This window comes from Vitis vinifera, chromosome 12 (assembly GCF_030704535.1).
Source record: "Vitis vinifera cultivar Pinot Noir 40024 chromosome 12, ASM3070453v1".
Lineage (NCBI taxonomy): Eukaryota > Viridiplantae > Streptophyta > Magnoliopsida > Vitales > Vitaceae > Vitis > Vitis vinifera.
In genome coordinates this window covers 22923137-22947257 of record NC_081816.1, presented here as the reverse complement: position 1 = coordinate 22947257, position 24121 = coordinate 22923137, and the positions used below count along the sequence as shown (strand labels likewise).

General features: G+C 36.9%; 1 protein-coding gene and 1 pseudogene across 2 annotated transcripts; both read left to right on the top strand.

The window, feature by feature from the left end:
* Window positions 1–3: 3 nt before the first annotated feature.
* Window positions 4–4568, top strand: LOC100264325 (elongation factor 1-gamma). Of its 2 annotated transcripts, XM_019223564.2 has the most exons (9): window positions 147–254; window positions 541–628; window positions 733–776; window positions 1099–1248; window positions 1333–1393; window positions 1471–1523; window positions 1692–1793; window positions 2634–3150; window positions 3506–4568. In XM_019223564.2, the coding sequence occupies exons 3-9, from the start codon at window positions 768–770 to the stop codon at window positions 3883–3885; spliced, it is 1272 nt and encodes a 423-aa protein (XP_019079109.1). In that variant the 5' UTR covers window positions 147–254; window positions 541–628; window positions 733–767; the 3' UTR covers window positions 3886–4568. The 2 variants fall into 2 exon arrangements, with proteins under 2 accessions (XP_002264400.1, XP_019079109.1); XM_002264364.5 differs by lacking the exon at window positions 541–628 and having other exon boundaries at window positions 4–254.
* A 12444-nt stretch (window positions 4569–17012) lies between these two features.
* Window positions 17013–23618, top strand: LOC100252292 (elongation factor 1-gamma-like; annotated as a pseudogene).
* Window positions 23619–24121: the final 503 nt, after the last annotated feature.

Genomic DNA, 24121 nt, shown 5'->3' with positions numbered 1-24121 from the left:
AATAAGGAAGATGGGAAAACCGGGTTGGAATCAAACAAGACTAATGTCCGAATATTCGAACCCGGTTGATAACCCGACCCAAAAATAATAAAATAAATAAATAAATAAATAAAAAGACCGAAGCCTTTTAATCTGACCCTTGGATCCTTTCCCTTCTCTACAAAAACCCTAGGTTGCATCCCTCTTCACTTTTTATCTATCACTCTGCCGCTCCCACTTCTCGTGTGCCTTCGGAAGAACTCTCCTGGTCAAAGGTACTCTCTCCGACCCCAAATCCGAATGACTGGATCTCAATTTCTTTAATTCTTCTTCTTCCACAGTTTGCTCATTGAAAATTGTTTCTTGAAGTTGAAAAAGTTTCGATTTCTTTTATGTTATTTGGGGAAAAGATTTTACCATTGATAAGGACGTGAATTTTGGTAGCTTTGTTAGAATATAGATCGAACGAGGCGTAAAGTTTGGGTCTTTCTCTTGGGGAATGTTTTCTAGTGAAACAAACGGGAGTTCTGATTGTGTCTTTTTGTCGGGTTTGTGGTTCAGTGAGAAGTTTTTCTAAGGAGAAGGATTTGAATTTTGGTAGTGGGCTTGATGGAGAGACTATTTAGCCGGAGAATTAAGCGAATTGAGTGTAAAGTTTGGGTTTTCTATTTTTTTTCCAATGTTTTCTAGTGAAACAAACTGAGGTTTTGGTTGTTCCTTTTTGATGGGTTTGTGTTTTGTTTATGTGTTCAGATCTAAATCGAAGGGAGACGTTTTTCCGATAAGCCATGGCTCTGGTGAGTTGATAGCGTATTTTTCTTTTCACGGTTTTTTTTTTCAATTGGCTTAGTGTGAAAAACATGTTTGTTTGGTAATTTATGTATTCCTGAGACGCCCTCATGATGAATCGAACAAGGAAATTAATGTTTTTACCTAATCACTTAAGGTGGAAAGTTGGAGCGTCCACCTGGCATAACAACTCCCTTTATTCCAAATTTTCTTTTGTTTTCAATTTTGGAATTTTTGCAATTTGGGGAAGAAAAGCTGTTGATAAAGGATTTGATTCTGAGCATACTGATTATCTCTTGAAATAATACATTTGTTTGATTTGCTTTGCAGGTCTTGCATGCAGGGAAAACGAACAAAAATGCTTACAAGACACTCATTGCTGCGGAGTACAGCGGTATCAAAGTTGAACTGGTTCAGAACTTTGAGATGGGCGTCTCCAACAAGACTCCCGAGTTCCTTAAGATGAACCCTATCGGGAAGGTACAGTTTTTTAATCAAAGGAAATCATCTGTGGTACTTGTGTTTAGGTTTTTAATATTCTAAAAGGATGTTATGTTGATGTAGGTTCCCGTGTTGGAAACACCTGATGGTCCTGTATTTGAGAGCAATGCCATAGCGCGTTACGGTGGGACAACATTCATGGTTTTCCTTTTGTTCCTTTGTTGCATAGAGTGAAACTTACAGTTATATTTGTTGCTGCAGTCACTCGATTGAAGGCTGACAACCCCCTTTATGGCTCTTCTCCAATTGAATATGTAAGATTTTCTGTTCCGGTTGATTTTTTTCCTTATTTAATTTTTGTTTATTTACTCTTATTTGTTTCTGTGGTGTGTTCATCACTGCCCATAAATGTATAAAAACAAGTGTTGTTGCTTTCTTGTGGACAATTAGGCTTATTATCTCCTGCCTCTTGTTTTTCCCAGGGCCACATTGAGCAGTGGATTGATTTTGCATCATTGGAGATTGATGCTAATATTGGGCATTGGTTTAGACCAAGGATTGGACGTGCTGTATACCTTCCACCGGTTGGTCCATTATCATCTTTAATAATTTTTCTCATTTCTCTGCTATGCTTCACTCCACGCCTAGAGGCAAGAAAGGAAAGGGGGTTGGGTGGAATCAATATTCTTGTTTGCCTTTGGACATTGAATGGAAATCAGTATTTCCTATGAATTTTGTCATAGCATTGAAAAGGAGTACTTCTGTCCGTATGGCATTGAATTTGACATTTATCATTTCACAGTAAGCTTTCTTTGCTTCTTGGGAAAAATGAAGAAATGGATAATGCCCAAAAATGGAGGCTCTATAAGTCCAAATTTTCTGCTTGCATGGAATTGCATTTCTTGCACTTTTTCTAGCATTGACATTTGTCGAGTTTTCCCATTTATGAAAATTAGGGGTAGAATGGCCAAGTAAGAAAGCAGTCAACTGTTCCAATAATTTTGTTTCCTTCAATGTCTCTTTGCTCAGGAGACAGATATTTATTTCAATGTTTCTTGTGTTCCCTGTCTATTTCCTTTTTATATGCAGAAACCAAACATGGATTTCTTCTTCTTTTTTTTCCCACAATGCTGTTGATGGCACAGTGACTTCTCTTGAGAGGATGGACATGTGCCTTCCCATGTGATCACAAATTAATGGAATGATTCATTTTTCATGTGTCATTTACTATGATATAAGGATAAACTATACTCCTAAGTAAAGACATTTTTAGGGTTCATTTGTAGTTGTAATATGGTTCTTTAATCTATTATTCTTCACAAAAATTTTAATGTTCTTACATCATGAATGCATTCTACCATTTTGCTTTCCAGTTTAGCTCCTTGATTGTTTAATCCTTCCTGATCATAGTTTTCTGTGTATAGTTTGAGGAGGCTGCAATTGCTGCATTGAAGAGAGCATTAGGTGCTTTGAACACACATCTTGCTTCAAACACTTTCCTGGTGGGGCATTCTGTCACCCTGGCTGACATTGTCATGACATGCAATTTGTATATGGGATTCAGTAAGCTCATGACTAAGAGCTTTACCTCGGAGTTCCCTCATGTTGAGAGATACTTCTGGACCATGGTTAATCAACCAAATTTCAGCAAGATCTTGGGTGAGGTAAAGCAAACTGCATCAGTCCCACCTGTTTCGTCTGCAAAGAAGCCTGCCCTGCCAAAAGAACATGCCAAACCAAAGCACAAGGATGAACCAAAGAAAGAAGTCAAGAAGGAGCCAGCAAAGCCCAAAGAGGCTCCTGTTGGGGAAGAGGAAGAAGCACCAAAACCCAAACCTAAGAATCCTCTTGATCTGCTGCCCCCAAGTAAGATGATTCTGGATGAATGGAAGAGACTCTACTCAAATACCAAGACCAATTTCCGTGAGGTTGCAATTAAAGGTATCTCTCTTTCTTTTTCTTTTTTTTTATAAAAAAAAATGACAAAAGAAATCTGTTATGGATGCAAGCCTCTTTTCTCATGCTTCTATAAATGATAATCCTTATTGATGCAAGCCCATTACAGGTGAATTTGACTTGACATAGTCAGTCCACTATATTAGGCCTTCCCACATAGGAATAATTGGAACTCTGACTGAGCAATTGTTATTATTTATACTTATTTTGTGGGCCTGGGCAGCTAAGCTGTGACAACAAGCCTAGTTGATAAGTTGCTATGGTTGCTCTGTTTTCTACTTCTCATTCTTCAAGGTTTAAAACTTTGAAGTTCACAATGAATATGTTCATGATTATGCAGGATTCTGGGACATGTACGATCCCGAGGGATACTCTCTTTGGTTCTGTGATTACAAATACAATGACGAGAATACCGTCTCATTCGTAACTCTGAACAAGGTTGGTGGATTCCTTCAGCGGATGGATCTGGCACGCAAGTATGCTTTTGGGAAGATGCTTGTAATCGGCTCAGAGGCCCCATTCAAGGTGAAGGGGCTGTGGCTTTTCCGCGGGCAAGAGATACCTCAATTTATAATTGATGAGTGCTATGACATGGAACTCTATGAGTGGAAGAAGGTTGACATCTCGGATGAGGCCCAAAAGGAGCGTGTGAATCAGATGATAGAAGATCAGGAGCCTTTTGAGGGAGAGGCTCTTCTGGATGCCAAGTGCTTCAAGTGAGAAAACCATCCCTAGCTGAAAGGATATGTTTTTGTTTTTTATTTTCCTGGTAGAGCTTGGTTTTCTCTTCCTTTCCTAGACAGATTGAATCCTTAGTTTATATTTGTTATTTAAGTGATATGTTACCTATCAAAAAAAAAAAAAAAATGTTATTGAAGTGATATTTTGATTTCTATGCTTGTTTGTGTGCTTGATGTTTGATTTTTTATTTCTCATTTCTTTTGTTGTGTATGAGAAATAAAAAATCAAACATCAAACTCTCAAACAAACATAGAAATCAACATATTCATTTTGACTTGATGAGAAATAAAAAATCATACATGTCTATGTGACTTGATGTATGCGTTATAGAATTGATTTTGAATATGTTGATTTCTATGTTTGTTTGAGAGCTTAATGTTTGATTTTTTATTTCTTTTTTTTGTTGTATATGAGAATAATTTGATTTCCTTTTAACTGCATATTGTCATAGGATGTTATTTTTCTTTTTCTCGTGACGAGAAAAAGAAAATAACATCCTATGACAAAATGCAATTAAAAGGAAATCAAATTCTTCTCAGAGAAATGAGAAATAAAAAACCAAACATCAAGCTCTCCAAAAAACATAGAAATCAACATATTCAAAATCAATTCGATAACGCATACATCAAGTCAACATAGTCCTCGTGTTTGTCATTCGATCATTTGCTGGACATATATAAGCAAGATGTTTTTCTCATTGCATGATGCATGGGGTGAGTTGAGAATTGTTAGTCTTGTGAAAGTGAAGACCTTGAAATGGCTTGAAAACAACTGTATTATTCCTCTTTCGGGTCTGCCCTCTTGGCTGTTTTGGTTGTATTGAATATTGACATTGTGGATGGTAGGAAGTTCAAGGGATCTGCCTCTGACTATATAAGAGGTCTCACCACCAAAGACTCTGGGCACGCCTAGCTGCCTGCCCTGTTCTTGAACCTCTTCAAGAAGGGTAATTGGTCTTCTATTTCCAATTCTTTTTTGGGCATTTAGCGTTGAACTTTCTTTGCATTTGGGTTCTTCATCTGGATTCTCGGATGAATCACCAAAAACCCAGGAAGGAGACCAATCTGCCCAATAGATTCATCTCATTGTATGATTCTTGTTTTTGGGTGAGAAAAGGAAACTACAGCTGTTCTGATGCTCTCATTGACAAGCCTAGAGAAGAACTACTGTCGAGATATAGGTATTCCTTCTTCAGTCTGTACCAACAGAATCTGTGTCCGTGCGTGCATGCCCGTGTTCTTAGAAGACGGGTATAAATCCTTTCAGGGTACCATAGGAAATCTGAGAGCCCACTTTGACTGGCAATCTTTGAGTGCTGATGTGCTTTTCTTCTTTCTATTCTTGCATTAGCATTTAGAATTTAATTTCTCCGTTCTCAGATGAACTACCAAATGCCTGAAAGGATATGTCTCTCTGCATTATGATGTGTCCAAGGGAGCCTAGAAGAGGCTTAGATCTTGTTTGTATTGGCTTCTTAAAATGCCATGGGCTTTCCTCTTAGCTCTAGTTGCTCCATTAAAATAGTTTGTGATCAATGAGCATTTCATTTCTAACTTTCTCTCCTAAATTCCTTGAATCACTATAAGTGATTTTTCAATTTTGTTTCATTGAAATGCTCTCTAAAAGCATTTTTTTAAAAAAAAAAATCGATTATTAGGTGTTTCTCGGGTAAGTATTGTAAGTGATTTTTCAACTTTTAAAAGCACTTCTTAAATTTTACCCAATTCTTGAACTTTTTTTTAAAATGTTTTCTTAAGCTAAAAGTGTGTTTTAAAATTACTTTCATATGGACTCTATCCATTAGATAATTATAGTCCTAAAAGCATTTAAAAACCTTTTTATGGTAAAAAAAATAAAAGGTATTCGATAATATTTTAAAAAACACTTTTGAAAATTTAAAAAAACCCTAAAAGTGTTTTTTAGAGAAGCACTTCCATTTCTTTTTTACTCTCTTTTTCCTCTTTCACTTTCTTTTTATAAAAATGATTTGTGAGTTTTTTTTTAATAATATAAATGTTTATATATATTTGTGTGATAAAAGTTTTGGTTTTATTATAATATTTTCTTTTTTTAATAATGGTCATTTTTAGTAATTTATTATTATTAAAAATATTTTTTTTACTTATGTAATATATTACCAAAAATATTTTTTGAATTACTTTTCTAAATTCTCATAAAAATGTTTTTTTACAAAAATATCGTTAAAGAAAACACTTTCAATAAAAATACTTTACTAGAAATCGAGTTGAATTTCTTTTTTCGAAAATATTGTAATTTGCAAACATCTAAATGAAATTTTTAATTCTAATTTTGATTTTTTTTATATTTTATTTTCCCTTCCATTCCCTTTTTCAGAAACAAGGGCATAAGAATAAAATTATACATGTTCTGTTTTTTAATAAATTTTATAATTTATAAATATTTCAATCTTGATTCCCTTATTCTCTTTCTTTCTTTTTTAAAGTCGTAAAGCGTCGGTTTGAATTTGAAAAAAGCAAATAATATGCTACATTGAATGGAGCATATTCAGAAGGTGTGGATGCCGTTTAGTGCACTACAGTTAAAAGTTTGTCAAGGAAGAGACTGAAACTTTTTGGGCGGTTCCACTTCCACCACACACAACCCCCCACCTCACCATCCGTAATCCTTTGGAATATATGAAATTTGTTAATGAAGTTTTTTTTTATCTAAAATTTTGTTAAAAAAAAACATATTTGGTTTAAGAAAATGGGGGAAAAATGTGAGAAAAAGAAAATAGAGGGAAATGATAAAAATAATAATAAATATAAGTTTTAAAAAAAATTAATTATTTTTTATTTTTTCTATATTAAAATAAAATAAGGAAAAAAAAATCATTTTTTAGTACTTTTGAAATATTAAACTTATATATTGTTTAATAACTGCTTTTGATTTTTTTTTTTTTAAATTGATTATAGTTTTTTAAAAATTGTTTTTTTATGTTTTGCAAAACAAAAGTATGTTTAAAACCTAAAATATTTTTAAACTATTTTTAAACTATTTTTAATATTTTTAAATATATTATTGTGAACCCCGTATTTTGGCTCATGCGCTTCCACTCGATGGCGAGCTCGATTTTTATTTGAAAAATTATTTATTTTTATTTTTTAGAAAAATGACTTGGAGTCGTCACTTATTTTTGTTTTATTTTTAAAGGGTAAATAAAATAAGAAAGAAAATCTTAAATGTAACTCCTTATTTTGGAAAAGATGGTCCGCGAAAAACCGAATCGAGGCTCGAGGGTCGGGTTACTTATCGGGAAGGTACGGTAAAGACTGTAACATCCCTCTAAGTCCCTAAAAACGAGTCTCTACTAATAAAATGAAGTAAGCATGACGATTGATGAGTAAATCAATGGATATTGAATGAAAAACACAACAAAATACCCGAATGAATATGAGAAACAAAGAACGTACCTGAGTGATGAACTAGTTTACTTTAGGGAAAACAAATGTCAGTAAACAAACACAGAATAATCGTATGCATGTCATGAAGTGGAATAATTCAAACAAATATAGCAATCAATCATAAAATCACATATGTTAGGCTCCCATCAAATCTCATTTTATTTTGCATGAATCAATTCTAATAACTCAATTATTTGGAATTAAGGGATTAAATTCACGCTTATTTTAAAACACTTTAAGAATCATGGAAGATGTGAAAATGAGGCTTGCCGGGAAGAAGATGGCGGCAAATTTTATTGGAAAAAGGATTTTTGGAACCTAAAAAAATGCTAATGATGGAAAAATTTGGAGATTTGAAAATATTTTAAAACAAGAATTGTAGAAATTACTTACAAAATGGGTTTTAGGAAGATTATTTTCAAAATCAGAGAATGAGAAAATAAAAGGAGATGACACATGGTCAAAAGCTGCATGTCCAAGGTGGTTATGCAAAGATGCAAGAATATGTGCCAGGGTGGAAATGAATGCTTGCAGAAACAGGGGTCTCTTTCTATCTTCTATGCTCATGCCCTAAGAGAATCTGTTTACCATTCTGAAATTTTCTATGACAATTGTCACCAAAGCTTCTTTAGTAACATCATCAGCAAGTGTAAACACATTCCATTCTTGGCATTGAAAAGAATTATCTTGAGGCCTCTGTTAAGAACTCCAAAGCTCCATCATTTCAGTACGGGGTTCATAATCTTGGGACCTTGGGACTCACCACTCATCATATCTTGCGTCCCAAATAGATCATTCTGAAGCTGCCTCTCGTATGCATCAGCAATATGGACCCCCACTTTGAGATTGCCACCAGATAGTTTTTCAACTAATAGAGCATCATCAAAATCAATGGCAATAGAAGGATCAATAGTAAATAAGCACAAATCCCTAAGATCTCTTCTTCTTTCAATTTCCTCATCGCCCAAAAATATGCACGACATGAATTAGGGGAAGAGAACTTTCCTTCCTCCCAATCACCGATTTGTGCAGCTACAAGCTCCGTTTCCATTGATGCATCTCCATCTTCCATTCGTTTCTTGATGCAGTTAGGCAAGCCTTTCACAGGAACCACCATATTTGAAAATTTAGGGTCAGTCGGTGTCAATTCGATGTACTCACTATCAGACAGTGACAAATAAGTTTTTTTGTTCATTTTAGCGCTCTTTCTGTGAAGTACACGGCTAGTAAGCCACTCCTTAACACTAGGAAAACCAACAACAACACAAGGAGGCCTCTCAATGATAGCTACAACACTGCCAATTGGTCGTTTCGATGAGAATGAATTAATTGCAGCACCAGTCTTCTCCAATGAGTCCATGTGACTTTACTCACCAAAACAACTTACATGTGAAGGACCAAAGACATGGAGTGATGTCTATTAACATAATTATGGCCCATTGGTTCTTGGGAAATATTCTCCACTTGCCAGTTCCTTTCCATCCATCACCAACAAAAGTAACATCGAGAAGCAAGTTATGGTCTTCTGTTAGATCAGCGTTGTTAGAAAACACAGTTGACCCTTTCATTCGGCTAAATAGTGGTCTCAAAGTTCAAGATATCATCATTCCCATTAACAAGAACATGCATTTCCTATGGTATTTCCACGATGGCTGATTTAGTTCTTTTGCAGCAAAAATATTGCCCATAAGTATTTTGTAGATAGTAAAATATAAAGAGCAAGGTGTCGATGCCGAAAGCATCCAGACTCAACCGTTCCCAAAAGGCAGGATCATTGACAATGGGTGTCCGTATTTGAGGGCAGATTGGAAGGATCACAACAGGGTGCCTCGGAGTATAATTCCTTAGATGTTCCAAGTCTTTAGATCGAGGATGGACCAAACAAAGACTTCCCAAGCCTTACTGAAATCCGACTGTAGCCGAAAAGTGCAAGATGAGGCAGAGTAAGAGGCAAGCGTCTCATTGATGAAGGTCATAACAATGACGCTCATAAGTGGGTTCTGTGAGGTTATGAACACAACTATAAAACGGTTGATGTGTAGATCTTTCTTTCTTTCAATATGTTGTTTCCATACCTATCTTCATCCCAGTTTCAAACAACTTGTTCATTATTCTGGCCCTTCTTTAGTGCGTGTCGACCACATACGTTGTCTTCCAAACGTTACTTCTTTGCTTGTCAGAGTTCTGGAATGCCCTCAAGAGCATGTACGTCTCCACGATGAATAGCTTGAGAAACTTGTCCTATCAAGCCGATATTCCTGCCTTTGTTGAAAGATATCATGCACGCCATGAAGATAGGGTAACAGGAAAAAAGTGACATGCAGGTAGGGTAGAGTGTAGGGTATAGGTGGATGATTGTATGGGGACCAGAGAAGATGACTACGTACACGGGATTACAAAGAGAATGGGTCCGAATATTGATCATATGGTGGGTATGGTATGGAATATGAAGTTGGAGATTAATGGGAGGGTATCGGGAAATGAAAAAAAATGGGTTAGCCTAAATGGAATGAGAGATGAAGGGTAATGAGATTTTATGAGTATAGTGATTTCATGGGTAGATAAGATGGATGAATGAGGGTGGCAACTATAGGGTGTAAGAAATGGGTATGAATAGGCTGAGAGAGAGAAGTGGGTTTAGTGGGATGGCTTGATGAGTATCTGCGTGGGAGGTATGAGATATGGGTATGGAAGATATAGAGATCAAGTAGCAAAATGCATGGGTATGAAAGGATAGTGGGCATGAAGAGAGGAATATATTGGGTGGTGGGATAAAAAAATGGGAGATATGAGAATTGAGATGGGTGTAATGGATGATGGTGATAATAGTGGTGAGATGAAATGAGTTTGTAGGTGTAGGATGGAAACAGTAGTGAGATAAATGGGTAAATGGGTATTGGTCATAGGAACTTGGTGGGTACCAAAGGGCTCAAACGGCTTCATTGGGCATGTTCATGTAAAGAGCAATATGTGAGTTGAAAGCAATTTGCAGCTCAATTGGGAAGTTGACATCTCCAGTCTCTTTTGATACCATCCAGCCATTGAAATGATCCCATATGACATCAATTGCACCATCACAAATAACCTTTGCCACAATGTTTTCAGCCACGATGGGTTTTGCATAATCCAATTTCAAATTGCTAATGATATCTAGACTGTGTGAAGTGAAAAGCTGAAAGGAATGAAAACTAAAAAACATGGTAGAACAGAGTATTCTTGAATCTTTTGAATTCTCTATTTTCTGAGGTCCATCTCTAGTTTTTGTGAGCCGTGACTCAACATATATACATGTATTTGAAGTTAGTTATGCCTTATAACTGATTATCTAACACTACCAGAACTGATCAACTAGTTAGAGGTTAGTTACAGGTTTCTAACTAATGTTGTTTAGTTACAACCGTACATGGCTTAACATCCCCCCTCAAACTCAAAGGTCTAGCTAGAACAGTGAGTTTGCTTCGTAGATTGAGAAATTGTTGAACGGGTAAGGCTTTGGTAAGAGCATCAACAATTTGGTCACAAAAAAGAATGTGTTGAACCACCAAAGTCTTATTGAGCACCTTTTTCCCGAACAAAATGACAATCTAGTTCCACATGTTTGACTCGAGAATGAAAAATAAGATTTGCAGCAAGAAATGTGGCTAAAAGATTGTCATAGAATAGAATAGGAGAAGAGGAAGATGAGATAGAGAGCTCCTGAAGAAGATGTTGAATCCACTGAAGTTTAGAAGCAGCATTTGCTAAGGCCCTATATTCAGCTTCAGTGCTGGAACAAGACACAACTTTCTGCTTACTGGAGCTCCAAGAGACTAGATTATAGCCATAAAAGATGCAATGACCACTTGTACTTCGATGATCATCAGGGCAACCAGCCCAATCAGCATCAGCATAAGCAGTAAGTTGAAGATTAGAAGAAGAATGAAAGGAAAGACCAAAGGAAGTAGTGCCCTTAAGATAGCACAACAATCGCTTAACAACTTACCAATGAAGATTAGCTGGTGATTGCATGAATTGGCAAAGTTTATTGACGGAGAAAGAGATGTCAGGCCTTCTAATGGTACAATATTGCAGGGCTCCAACAATGCTGCAATATTGAGAAGGGTCAGCCAAGAGGGAACCTTCAGAGGCAGATAAAGTGTGAGAGGTAGTCATTGGTGTAGCAATAGCTTTACAATCTGCAAGTCCAACATGAGTTAACAAGTCCTGAATATATTTGGTTTAGGAGAGATGAAGAGAAGATCCTTGCCAACATACTTCAACACCCAAGAAGTAATTCAGAATACCAAGGCCCTTGAGAGCAAACTAAGAGTGTAAAGAAGAAACCACTTGGTGGACTAACTAGTAACAATAATGTCATCAATATAGATGACAACAGTCCCTTTCCAAAAAAGAAACATAGAGGAATCAGATAAAGAACAAGAGAAACCCAAGCAAGTAAAGAGTTCTTCAATTTGGTGAACCATGCCTGAGGAGCTTGCTTTAGACCATACAAGGCTTTGTGAAGTTTACAGACAAAACCGGGTTTAGAATGATCAACAAAGCCTGGAGGTTGAACCATGTAAACCTCTTCTTCTAACTCACCATTGAGAAAGGCATTATTAACATCTAATTGTTTCACTAACCAACCATGAGATATAGCAAGAGAAAGAACAATTCGTATAGTAGTTGGTTTGATTAAAACCCTTTGCAACTAAGCGGGCTTTAAAACGATCAACTGAGCCATCAGCATTGAGTTTCAGCTTGTATATCCATTTACAACCAATAATGGTTTGTTAACAGGTTTGGGAACCAATGTCCATGTGGAATTGGTAATAAGAGCATCATACTCAGTTTTCATAGCAGCTTGCCAGTCAGGATGCAACATTGCTTCTTTGAAAGAGGAGGGTTCAGCTACGGTAGTTTGGATAACAAGGCTGAATATTTTTTTGGGTTTAAAAATACCATTTTGGCTACGAGTAACAATGGTTCGGTTTGGAAGTGAAGGAGGATCAAGAGTGGAGGCTGGAATAGAGAATTGTGGTAAAGTAGGAGAGGAAGGTGGAAGAGATGGAACAGAATCGGTAGGGGCAGTAATGAGAGAAGAAAAATAAGGTGGAGGATAATGAGGATTCCTTGTAGATGGTGGGGAAATATAGAGAATACCATAATCAAGAAGTGTTGAAGAGGAGTTGGATGATGATACTGGTTGAGAGGATAAAGATTTTGTTAAAAATGGAAATTGAGTTTCATCAAATATAACATGTCGGGAAGCATATATCCGAGAGGAAGCCACATCCAAACAGAGGAATCCCTTGTGTTTAGCACTATAACCCAAAAAACAACAAACAACAGATCTATTTGCTAGCTTGTGAGAAGCATAAGGGCGAAGATAAGGAAAACACAAGCATCCAAAACTTCGAAGAGATGTATAATCAGGTAAACAATTGTAAAGAACTCCATAAGGATTGATCGAGTGATGGAAATGATTGATTCGTCATCTGAGATGTAGTTTGTCCCGTAATCAGACCAGTTCCAGCAATTGGAACCTCTCCAGAATCTTGTAATGGAGTCACATTGGTTGAGTGATCTGCCATTGTTGTCTGCTCTGTTACCATGTGAGAAGTGAAAAGCTGAAAGAAATGAAAACTGAAAAACAGGGTAGAACAGAGTATTCTTAAATCTTATGAATTCTTTATTTTCTAAGATTCATCTCTAGTTTTTGTGAGCCGTGACTCAACATATATACATGTGTTTGAAGTTAGTTATGCCTTATAATTGATTATCTAACAATACTAGAACTGATCAACTAGTTAGAGGTTAGTTACAGGTTTCTAACTAATGTTGTTTAGTTACAACTGTACATGGCTTAACATAGACAGATCCAAATTACCCATCTAAACAACACTTATAGGTCCTCCAATGTAAACCACAAATAAGAGTCCGGGCAGAGATACCGATTTGTCATGCCAGGCAGAAACAACACTCCTATGCGTAGTAAAACCAACTTGATGAAAAACCCTGACAGTCAGAATCACATGTTCATCAGGAGGTTCATGAAGGGCCATCCACCTTCCAGAGAGACCAAGGGATTTGTTTTTATGCATGAGGGGTCATGGGATAATAATCATGACGAAGGGTAATCACCAAATCAAATCTGTCCAGACCTGACCTTGGGTGTGTAATTGCATAACAAATGCAGCCACCATACGTTGTCTTCCTTCATGATTTTTGGGCAACTATTTCCTACTCTTATTAAATCAATCCCACACAATTTATTTTCTCCTTGTAGCGACCATCAGATCCTTTCCAGCTTGGCATGTAATACCCATTCACTCTAGATAACCATCTCAGTTGCATCCTCAGCCTGTGCTCCTTCTGTACCAACGCGAGCACCAAATGTAGAAAGAATGTCCATGTCTCAGCCAACATCTACTTCAACTTAACCAATAATAGAATTCTGATGCGGAGTGATTACTGCCTTATGTGCTTCAGTCTGTGCATGATTCTTGGTCAATCTATCTTTGGCAATTGACTTGTGTGTTCACACCTCTCCAACTAACTTATCTAAGCAAACCCCAACAACATCAAACTTGATGAATAGAATACAATCAGGATCGGCCTGAGCAATGATGAGACTGGGATCATAATGGCATTGAGTAAAGCTTCAGCATGGAACCATTTCTCAGGGAACATCATTCTCATAAAGCCACCGGTGCTACTAGTCTTAGGTAGTAAAATGCGGATCAAAACTTTCCACAACTAGTTTCATGAGAGCAGATAGGTGTGAAGGATAAAATAGCTTAAAAACAGAGTGAAAAAAAAAATGATAAGATCCAAGGAATATTCAGGCAAAGCCAAGTTTCATGAATGATAAATGAGCTCAAAACCGGTGGGACAAATGGGAAGTCTTCAATACAACTATTAAACATCAAACCCAAACCCAAAAGGAGAATCCCGCCATTACAGGGGAAAAGATCAAAAGTATGAAAGGCAACAAAAACAGAGTATTTTAGGCAAATACGAATGTCCAACCAAAATAACCCTGTGGCCCTTGATGTCCACAGAAAACAATGAAACCATGCTCATTGTTCAGCAAAAAATGAAGCAATACGTTGAGAGAAATAAAACATACCGAGCTTAAAGGTGACCTTACCGGGAAGTCAACAATGCAACCTTCCTCTGCCTCTCCTCAATTATCTTTTTCCTCAGTCTTTTCCTCTAGGCAAGTTTGCTCCTCGAGGGAACCAAATATCTCAAGCAAAAAAAAAAACAGAATATCCCACTCCCCGAGAAAATTGAATACGCTCTTCTCCCTCTCTAGCAAAACTTGTTCTCCAAAATCCTCTCAAGCTCTCGAAAACTTCCTCTATGTTTCACATTTTCTCCTCTAGCATTCTCTCTCTAACTTCTCCTACTTGCCTCACAACAATGAATACTCCCTCCTCCACCAGCAAGATTACCTCTCCAAAAATATCTCCCTTTCTATCCTCTCATACGCTCCTCCTCTCCCACCTCTGGCTTGCCCCTCAAGCCAAAGAATACTCTATAAAAATATCTCCCAAAACCCACCTGAAAAGTACCCTCTCTGCTAACCGAAAACGCTTCTCTAGAATCTCCCTCCTTTACAGGTGTGTAAACCCCCATTTAGGGGCTCATGTTTTGTCACATTTGCTGTAAGTTTTTCTTTGCAGTGGAAGGCTCTCAAGGAGCCACGTGTCTCTTCCGGATTGACTAGTAAAGAATCAAGTTAGTGGTTTTGATGGCCAATGGAAGCTTGACACATGGAGATATATTAAGCAGAAAAGCTGAAAACCGTTAAGCTGCAGGGTAGTGGAGAGAGGCAGCTGTGTGAGGTGTCTTGAGTGCTCGGCCGTTGGAGATATTTTGGGTTAGAGAGACAGGGGAGAGAGCTTGGAAGAGAACGGGGGGGGTCTCTAGGCTAGTTACAGGGAGAGGAGTTGGAGAGAGGTAAGTTTTTGGAGAGCTTAGAGAGACATTCTTGAGGAGCAAGCTGGGGAGAGAACTAGGGTCTCCAGGCTGGTTACAGAGGGGAGTTTGACAGAGAGAGCGGAGAGGAAAACACTAGGAAGAAAAACAGAGAAATCAGAGGAGACGGTTTTGGGTAGAGGAGGTTACCAAGAACCAGAAGAAAAGGGCCTCCAGGTTCTTTTTCAGGGGTAAGTTTTCCACTGTGTTCTTGTTCTTTCTTTTTCTCTTCATATATTGTTGTTGAGATGCATTGATGTTGATCTTTGGATGGGTTATACTCTGTTCTTCATGGTTGACTGCTCCCCTTTTGCTTCTGTTTATGGCTGAAAATTGATTTAACTCCATTTTTACCTTCTTTGTGGCATTTTAAAGAAAGAAAAAGACCTTTTAATTCACCCATCTGCAAACCCACTAATGAAGAAACGAAGCATAGTTCTTAATGCTTCATCTTATTTTTTCCACCATTGCTCTATTTTTGCTACTTTTCTCTCTGCTCTTCGTGTTTGGACTCTCTTAAATATGAAGCTGTAACGGGCACAGCACGGGCCGACTTCCATTTTCATTTGAGTTAGACTTGGTTTATGAGATGAGTGATCTTGGAGGTGAGCCATGGACAATGGTGCAGAAGAGAGGGAACCAATCTGTGGTTAATGATAAGCCTTTTTATGTGAACGGGTTCAACACTTACTGGTTGATGGTATTTGTCGTGAATCAATCCACAAAGGAGAAAGTTAATGAAGTGTTTCAACAAGCAGCCTCTGTGGACTTGGTTGTGTGCTGGACTTGGGTTTTCAATGGTGGCCAGTGGAGAGCTTTTCGAAAGTCTCTTTCTATTTATGATGAAGAGGTGCTCAAAGCCCGGGATTTTGTTTTGAGTGAGGCAAGGAAGTATGAAATCGGGTTCATATTGTCATTAAGTAATAATTAGGGAGAATATGGTGGCAAAGCACAGACAACAACAGGCTCCCACTGGTCACGGTACTGCTGAAAATAAGGAAAGAGCCTTTCCATGCTGGCATGAGTGTTGATGAAACCACCATTACCCTACTCTCGCATGGCTATCCATTTGCCCATTTTCTCATAACCACTTTCATATTAGCCTTCTCAAACCTCCCAGCATGCTGCTTTTTCTTTAAATCTCACGGATTAATTCATTCTTCTATGCCCTTTAGCCTTCATGCATACTATTTCACCACTACAACCATTATCCCCACCTTCAGCATAAACCGAAAATTCTGATGTTGTCATAAAAAAAAAAAAAAAAAAACTGGTTTGAGTGACAGAGAAGAGGGAACATTTAAGTCTCGTGTACTCCATCATGAATCATTCATCTCCTTCATGGACTTCAACCCCATCAGATTCTGTCTCGGGTAGCGATGAGAATAACAGTTGTAGCTTTAGGAGACCTGCAGCAATGACAAGATCAAGCCAATTGGAGGAGCATGGTGAATTCATGGAGGTTGGAAAAGTCACCGAGTATGGATGGCACTTGCAATCACTTGGAAGTTGCTGAATATGATGCAGAAATCTATCAGTACTTTTGGGTTATCTAGTTGCAGCACCATTGCAGTCACCGAATACTGGGTGAGATGAGATCGCAAATCTCTCTATCCCATCCATGGCGTCCAGAATTCTGAAGCGAAACATGATGATGAAATCAACGGTGGAGAGTCCCTGAATCGCAGCTGCAGCAGGCTCTTAAGGAACTTATCCATGATACCTGAATCTGCATTGCTCTGTCTAGAGCTTCCTTTTAGTGCCCTAATGGTTGAGACAGTTGAGCCTTTGACAGATGCAACCAAGCAATACCTTGCTAGTCGTTACAAAGACACAACCAAGTTTCAGGAAGAGGCGATGGCCTTACCCCTTGTCAAGATCGAAGCAGTTTTGTCCAGTGATGATCTCCAGGTTGCATCAGAGGATGCAGTGTATGATTTTGTGTCGAAGTGGGCCTGGGCTCAGTACCCAAAATTGGAGGAGCGACATGAAATCCTTGGTACGCGCCTAGGCTGCTTCATCCAGTTCTCCTATGTGACATGCAGAAAGCTTAAGAAGGTTCTAACCTGCAATGACTTTGATCAAGACCTTACATCCAAGGCTGTGCTGGAAGCTCCATTTTTCAAGGCCGATGCCCCTCATCGGCAGCGAGGCCTGGCTGCAGAGGACACTGCCCTCATCTACCATTGCTTCGTGGAGCGGGCCTACAAGTATCGTTCGGTCAAGGTTGTGGAGTTTGAATTTCCTCGACAGCCGTGTATTGTCTACTTGGATCTAAAGCAGGGGGAGTGCATAAATCTATTCCCATCCTTAGCACTTATATTCCGGACCCACTTTCATGACTTTAGCTTGCATGGCCACCTTTCTGAGCCACGTGCCACCCCCCAAAACTCTTTCCCTTTGTTTTCAAAAATAATTTCCTAACTCCGTTTTCAAATGATTTTCTAGCTTATGTCATTATTATTATTATTATTTTATTTTATTTTTTTTTTAAAAAAAAAAACGACTTCAAATCATCAAATCCCTCATCTTTAGAGTTTTAGGTTCCAAAAATCCGTTTTTCAATAAAATTTGGCCGCCATTTTCTTTTCGACGAGCTACTTTCGAATTTTTCATGATTTTAAAACGTTTTAAAATAAACATGAATTTAAATTCCATAATTCCGAATAATGGAATTTATGGAATTAATTCATGCAAAAATCAGCGGGCTTTGGTGGGGGCCCTACATCAAAGAATTTTCTTTAAAATAAAAATCAATTTGAATGAATTGTGACATGTGATGACTTTTGTGCTCGATTTAGTGATATGTGAGCTATGTTTATGCTCTTTATTGTACACTGACCCAACTTTTTGTGATAGCACATTGATCGTTTGATGCTAAGGTACGCCCTGCTCTCACTTTAATCATTCTTCATTGAGTGTTCTGATTTTCATACATGCATAATCATTTTAGGTATTCTCTGATTTACACATCAATTGTCACGTCAGCTTCATTTTATTAGTAGAGACCCGACTTTAGGGACTTAGAGGGGTGCTATGGTCTTTACCGTACCTTCCCGATAAGTAACCTGACCCCCGAACCCGATCCTGTTTTTCACAGACCGCCTTTTCCAAAATAAGGAGTCACACTTAGGGTTTTTCTTTCTTATTTTGTTTACCCTTTAAAAATAAAACAAAAATAAGTGGCGACTCCAAGTCATTTCTTTTTAATAAATAAAAATTATTTTCAAATAAAAATCGAGCTCGCCATTCGAGTGGGAAACGCATAAGCCGAAAATGCGGGGTCCACAAGGTGTCATCCTCCGATAGCTCTCAACAAACCACTATTATGATTCTCTCATGGCCTCTTAGGAGTCGACACGTGGCTAACTCCAATCCTAGCACCTGGCAAAATGAACTGCATGCAAATGAGCCCATTTGGGGTCTACAATTATAAAAGCAATTTTTATATTTAATGTCTTATTTTTAATCACCATACATGTTTGTATAATTATTTTTTTAAACAATCCTAAAAAAAATTATAAATAATTAAAAGATATTTTATAAAAATAATGTTATAGCTATTAAACATGTTTTGCTTTTTTTTTTTTTTTTTTTTTTTTTGTGAAGAATGAAAAACCATTCTAAAAAACAATTACCAAACAAGGCTATAGTCTTTAAAAAAATTAAATTTTGAAAAACCTTAAATTAAGTTATTTAAAAACTCCGGTAACTCTTTTTGAAAATAGTTATGAAAAATAATTTATGAGAATATTTGAAAATTGCTCTATGATATTTTATAAAATAAAAGTCTGTTTAAAAATTCGAAATGTTTTTAACCTCTTTTTAATATTTTTAAATAAGTTTCAAAAATCATTCTTGTATCCAATACTTTATTTTTAATTATTTTACATGTTTATATAATTAGTTTTTAAAATAACCAAAAATAAGTAAAAATAATAGAAAACAACCAAAAGATGTTCTTTAAAAACACACTATTTTATATTCTTAAAAACAAAAAACGGTTTTTGGTTCTCAAATATGTTTTTTTTTAAGATCAAAACAAAAAAATAAAATTACATTAAAAAAATAGAAAAAAAGTTTAAAAAATTTATTTATATTTTTAAAAATAATTTTAGGATATCAAAAAATGCATAAAGTCTATTTTGTACAATAATTAAATCTTTTAAATTTCAATAATATTTTTTGTATTTTAGTTATATTTTTCATTATTTTATAATTATTATAATTTAATATTTTAATCACATTTTTCATATAATTTAGTACCTACCAGGAAATAAAGCAAAAAATGGGAGGAATACTACAAAAAGCGTATTCCTCCATTTGTTAATTTTTTTCATTGATTATATCATATTAGTTTGGAATCCCACATCGGATTGTGAGAGAAATAAGGGTGCAAAGGATGCCTATAGAAGGTATCCTCGTTGAAAGCAACAGTAAGCCCATATTGTGGGCTCAAGGCTCAGCCCACTTAAAAGGTCTGGGTGTGGGTTCTGTCATATTAAGTCATGGACCAGTATGGGTATTTGCTTACAGTTTTTACATAATGGGGTCGCATGCAAAATGATGGGCCAACTTGTTCCGTTCGGTTCGTTTGGAACTCTCTGGTGTTATCGGTTTACCGGTCCGACAGTTGGTTTAGGCGTCAGGTTCAATGTTAAAACGGTCTAATAGGGTAAACCGGAGCGGAATTGCGACCGGTCGTCGGTTGGACCGGCCGCTCCGGTCCGGTTTTTAAAACACTGAGAAAGAGAGAGAGGGCTTTAGAGAGAGAAAGTAGAGAGGGATGATGGAAGCTTCGAGCCGGAGATCTCTGCAAATCCTGTTGTTGGTCTCTTCGATTTCTCTGCAATTCTTTTCAGGTTCGTCTCTCAGATCTATCTCTCTCTTCCGAATCCAAATTTCAACAGTTATGTACAGGTCATTTTGATTGTCCTTTCTGTTTCTGAAACCATTTTTTTCGGACAAATTTCATGATGTTTGTTACCGTTGTATGCTTTTGGACCTAATTCAGATCCAATTTTGGAATTAGAGTTGTTGTTGTTTTTTTTTTTTTTTGTTGGGAATAATTTTCTGAAATTATTATTATTATTATTATTTGTGCTCTAACCTCAAATTATGCTTTTCATTTTTTGTTAGGGTTGTAATTCTATACCGCGTATCTTTTTTTTTTTTCCTTCTTTGTGAAAGCTCTTTGGATTGATAAGTTGGTTTGCGGATCGGATTTTTTACACACTGCGATTGCTTGTGCCATCGGTTTGGTTGCTGAGAAAATTGAGGAAAATTAGAGAAAATAAAACGTTCCTTTGTTTTGTTTTTGTTTTATTTTTTATTTTTCCTGGTGTCGGTTTGTTGGTTAAATAATTGAACATTTAATCTCGGCTACGGGGCATGGTAGTGGCGTACATTGGGAAGTCTTAAAGATTCATAATTGCTGAGAGAAGAGGAGAAAGAGAAGAAAATTTTGGACCTTTCTTTGGGTTTTGAATAATTCAAATAAGCCAACTGGTACTGGAGGGTCTTCTTTATTTTGGGTCACATATGTTGAAAATTTTGAAATTTTGGTAATTTTACCAAGTCACTCGGTTTGATTTCTGTAAGAAGAAGGAAAAGAGAACTTTGAAAGTTATGTTGCTTTTTGTTTTTATTTTCTGAAACCTGAAAGCTCAATTCAAATAAAGAAATAGTTTCCACAGAATCATTTGACCCAGAGTTTCTATTCTTGAAGGTTCCTGGATAATGGAAAACTTATATTTTAAAAAAAAAATTGTCATGTTTTTCTCTTTACACCTCCATGCAAATGATTTTGTTTTTCTCCAAGTTAGGGTGATCTCAAAGCATATTATTGTGAAACACAGCTTTAGCAGCATTCAATAATTGCCATGAAGTGATAGTATGTGCAATGTTAACAGGAAGGTGAAGAATTACCTTTTGATTTTCTTTTAATTGCAAACAGAGCAACTCTATTAAATGAGCCCCAAAGAAAGGGGGTGCCAAAGAAAATACCTTTCATAATTGCATTGTTTGTAGCTTCTTTTGTTTCCTTCAATGTCTCTTTGCTCAGGAGACAGATATTTATTTCAATGTTTCTTGTGTTCCCTGTCTATTTCCTTTTTATATGCAGAAACCAAACATGGATTTCTTCTTTTTTTGTTCCCACAATGCTGGTGATGGCACAGGGACTTCTCTTGAGAGGATGGACATGTGCCTTCCCATGTGATCACAAATTAATGGAATGATTCATTTTTCATGTGTCATTTACTATGACATAATGATAAACTATACTCCTAAGTAAAGACATTTTTACGGTTCATTTGTAGTTGTAATATTGTTCTTTAATCTATTATTCTTCACAAAAATTTTAATGTTCTTAAATCAAAAATGCATTCTACCATTTTGCTTTCCAGTTTAGCTCCTTGATTGTTTAATCCTTCCTGATCATAGTTTTCTGTGTATAGTTTGAGGAGGCTGCAATTGCTGCGTTGAAGAGAGCATTAGGTGCTTTGAACACACATCTTGCTTCAAACACTTTCCTGGTGGGGCATTCTGTCACCCTGGCTGACATTGTCATGACATGCAATTTGTATACGGGATTCAGTCAGCTCATGACTAAGAGACCTCGGAGTTCCCTCATCTTGAGAGATACTTCTGGACCATGGTTAATCAACCAAATTTCAGCAAGATCTTGGGTGAGGTAAAGCAAACTGCATCAGTCCCACCTGTTTCGTCTGCAAAGAAGCCTGCCCTGCCAAAAGAACATGCCAAACCAAAGCACAAGGATGAACCAAAGAAAGAAGTCAAGGAGCCAGCAAAGCCCAAAGAGGCTCCTGTTGGGGAAGAGGAAGAAGCACCAAAACCCAAACCTAAGAATCCTCTTGATCTGCTGCCCCCAAGTAAGATGATTCTGGATGAATGGAAGAGACTCTACTCAAATACCAAGACCAATTTCCGTGAGGTTGCAATTAAAGGTATCTCTCTCTTTCTTTTTCTTTTCTTTTTTTATAAAAAAAATGAAAAAAGAAATCTGTTATGGATGCAAGCCTCTTTTCTCATGCTTCTATAAATGATAATCCTTATTGATGCAAGCCCATTACAGGTGAATTTGACTTGACATAGTCAGTCCACTATATTAGGCCTTCCCACATAGGAATAATTGGAACTCTGACTGAGCAATTGTTATTATTTATACTTATTTTGTGGGCCTGGGCAGCTAAGCTGTGACAACAAGCCTAGTTGATAAGTTGCTATGGTTGCTCTGTTTACTACTTCTCATTCTTCAAGGTTTAAAACTTTGAAGTTCACAATGAATATGTTCATGATTATGCAGGATTCTGGGACATGTACGATCCCGAGGGATACTCTCTTTGGTTCTGTGATTACAAATACAATGCCGAGAATACCGTCTCATTCGTAACTCTGATCAAGGTTGATGGATTCCTTCAGCGGATGGATCTGGCACACAAGTATGCTTTTGGGAAGATGCTTGTAATCGGCTCAGAGGCCCCATTCAAGGTGAAAGGGCTGTGGCTTTTCCGCGGGCAAGAGATACCTCAATTTATAATTGATGAGTGCTATGACATGGAACACTATGAGTGGAAGAAGGTTGACATCTCGGATGAGGCCCAAAAGGGGCGTGTGATTCAGATGATAGAAGATCAGGAGCCTTTTGAGGGAGAGGCTCTTCTGGATGCCAAGTGCTTCAAGTGAGAAAACCATCCCTAGCTGAAAGGATATGTTTTTGTTTTTTATTTTTCTGGTAGATTGAATCCTTAGTTTATATTTGTTATTTAAGTGATATGTTGATTTCTATGCTTGTTTGTGAGCTTGATGTTTGATTTTTTATTTTGCATTTCTTTTGTTGTGTATGAGAAATAAAAAATCAAACTCTCAAACAAACATAGAAATCAACATATTCATTTTGACTTGATGAGAAATAAAAAATCATACATGTCTATGTAACTTGATGTATGTGTTATAGAATTGATTTTGAATATATTGATTTCTTTGTTTGTTTGAGAGCTTGATGTTTGATTTTTTATTTCGTTCTTTTGTTGTATATGAGAATAATTTGATTCCCTTTTAACTGCATTTTGTCATATGATGTTATTTTTTTTTTCTCGTCGTCACGAGAAAAAGAAAATAACATCCTATGACAAAATAGAGTTAAAAGGAAATCAAATTGTTCTCATAGACAACAAAAGAAATGAGAAATAAAAAACCAAACATCAAGCTCTTCAAAAAACATAGAAATCAACATATTCGAAATTAATTCTATAATGCATACATCAAGTCAACATAGTGCTTGTGTTTGTCATTCGATCATTTGCGGGACGTATATAAGCAAGATGTTTTTCTCATTGCATGATGCATGGGTGAGTTGAGAATTGTTAGTCTTGTGAAAGTGAAGACCTTGAAATGGCTTGAAAACAACTGTATTATTCCTCTTTCGGGTCTGCCCTCTTGGCTGTTTTAGTTGTATTGAACATTGACATTGCGGATGGTAGGAAGTTCAAGGGATCTGCCTGACTATATAAGAGGTCTCACCACCAAAGAAAACTGTGGGCACGCCTAGCTGCCTGCTCTGTTCTTGAACCTCTTCAGGAAGGGTAATTGGTCTTCTATTTCCAATTCTTTTTTGGGCATTTAGGGTTGAACTTTCTTTGCATTTAGGTTCTTCATCTGCATTCTCGGATGAATCACCAAAAACCCAGGAAGGAAGACCAATCTGCCCAATAGATTCATCTCATTGTATGATTCTGGTTTTTGGGTGAGAAAAGGATTGACAAGCCTAGAGAAGTACTGTGGAGATATAGGTGTTCCTTCTT

Coding starts and splice junctions, on each gene's coding strand:
- LOC100264325 (XM_002264364.5), top strand. Junction 1,394..1,470: donor CAATGCCATAGCGCGTTACG/GTGGGACAACAT, acceptor TTGTTGCTGCAG/TCACTCGATTGAAGGCTGAC. Junction 1,794..2,633: donor GTGCTGTATACCTTCCACCG/GTTGGTCCATTA, acceptor TTCTGTGTATAG/TTTGAGGAGGCTGCAATTGC.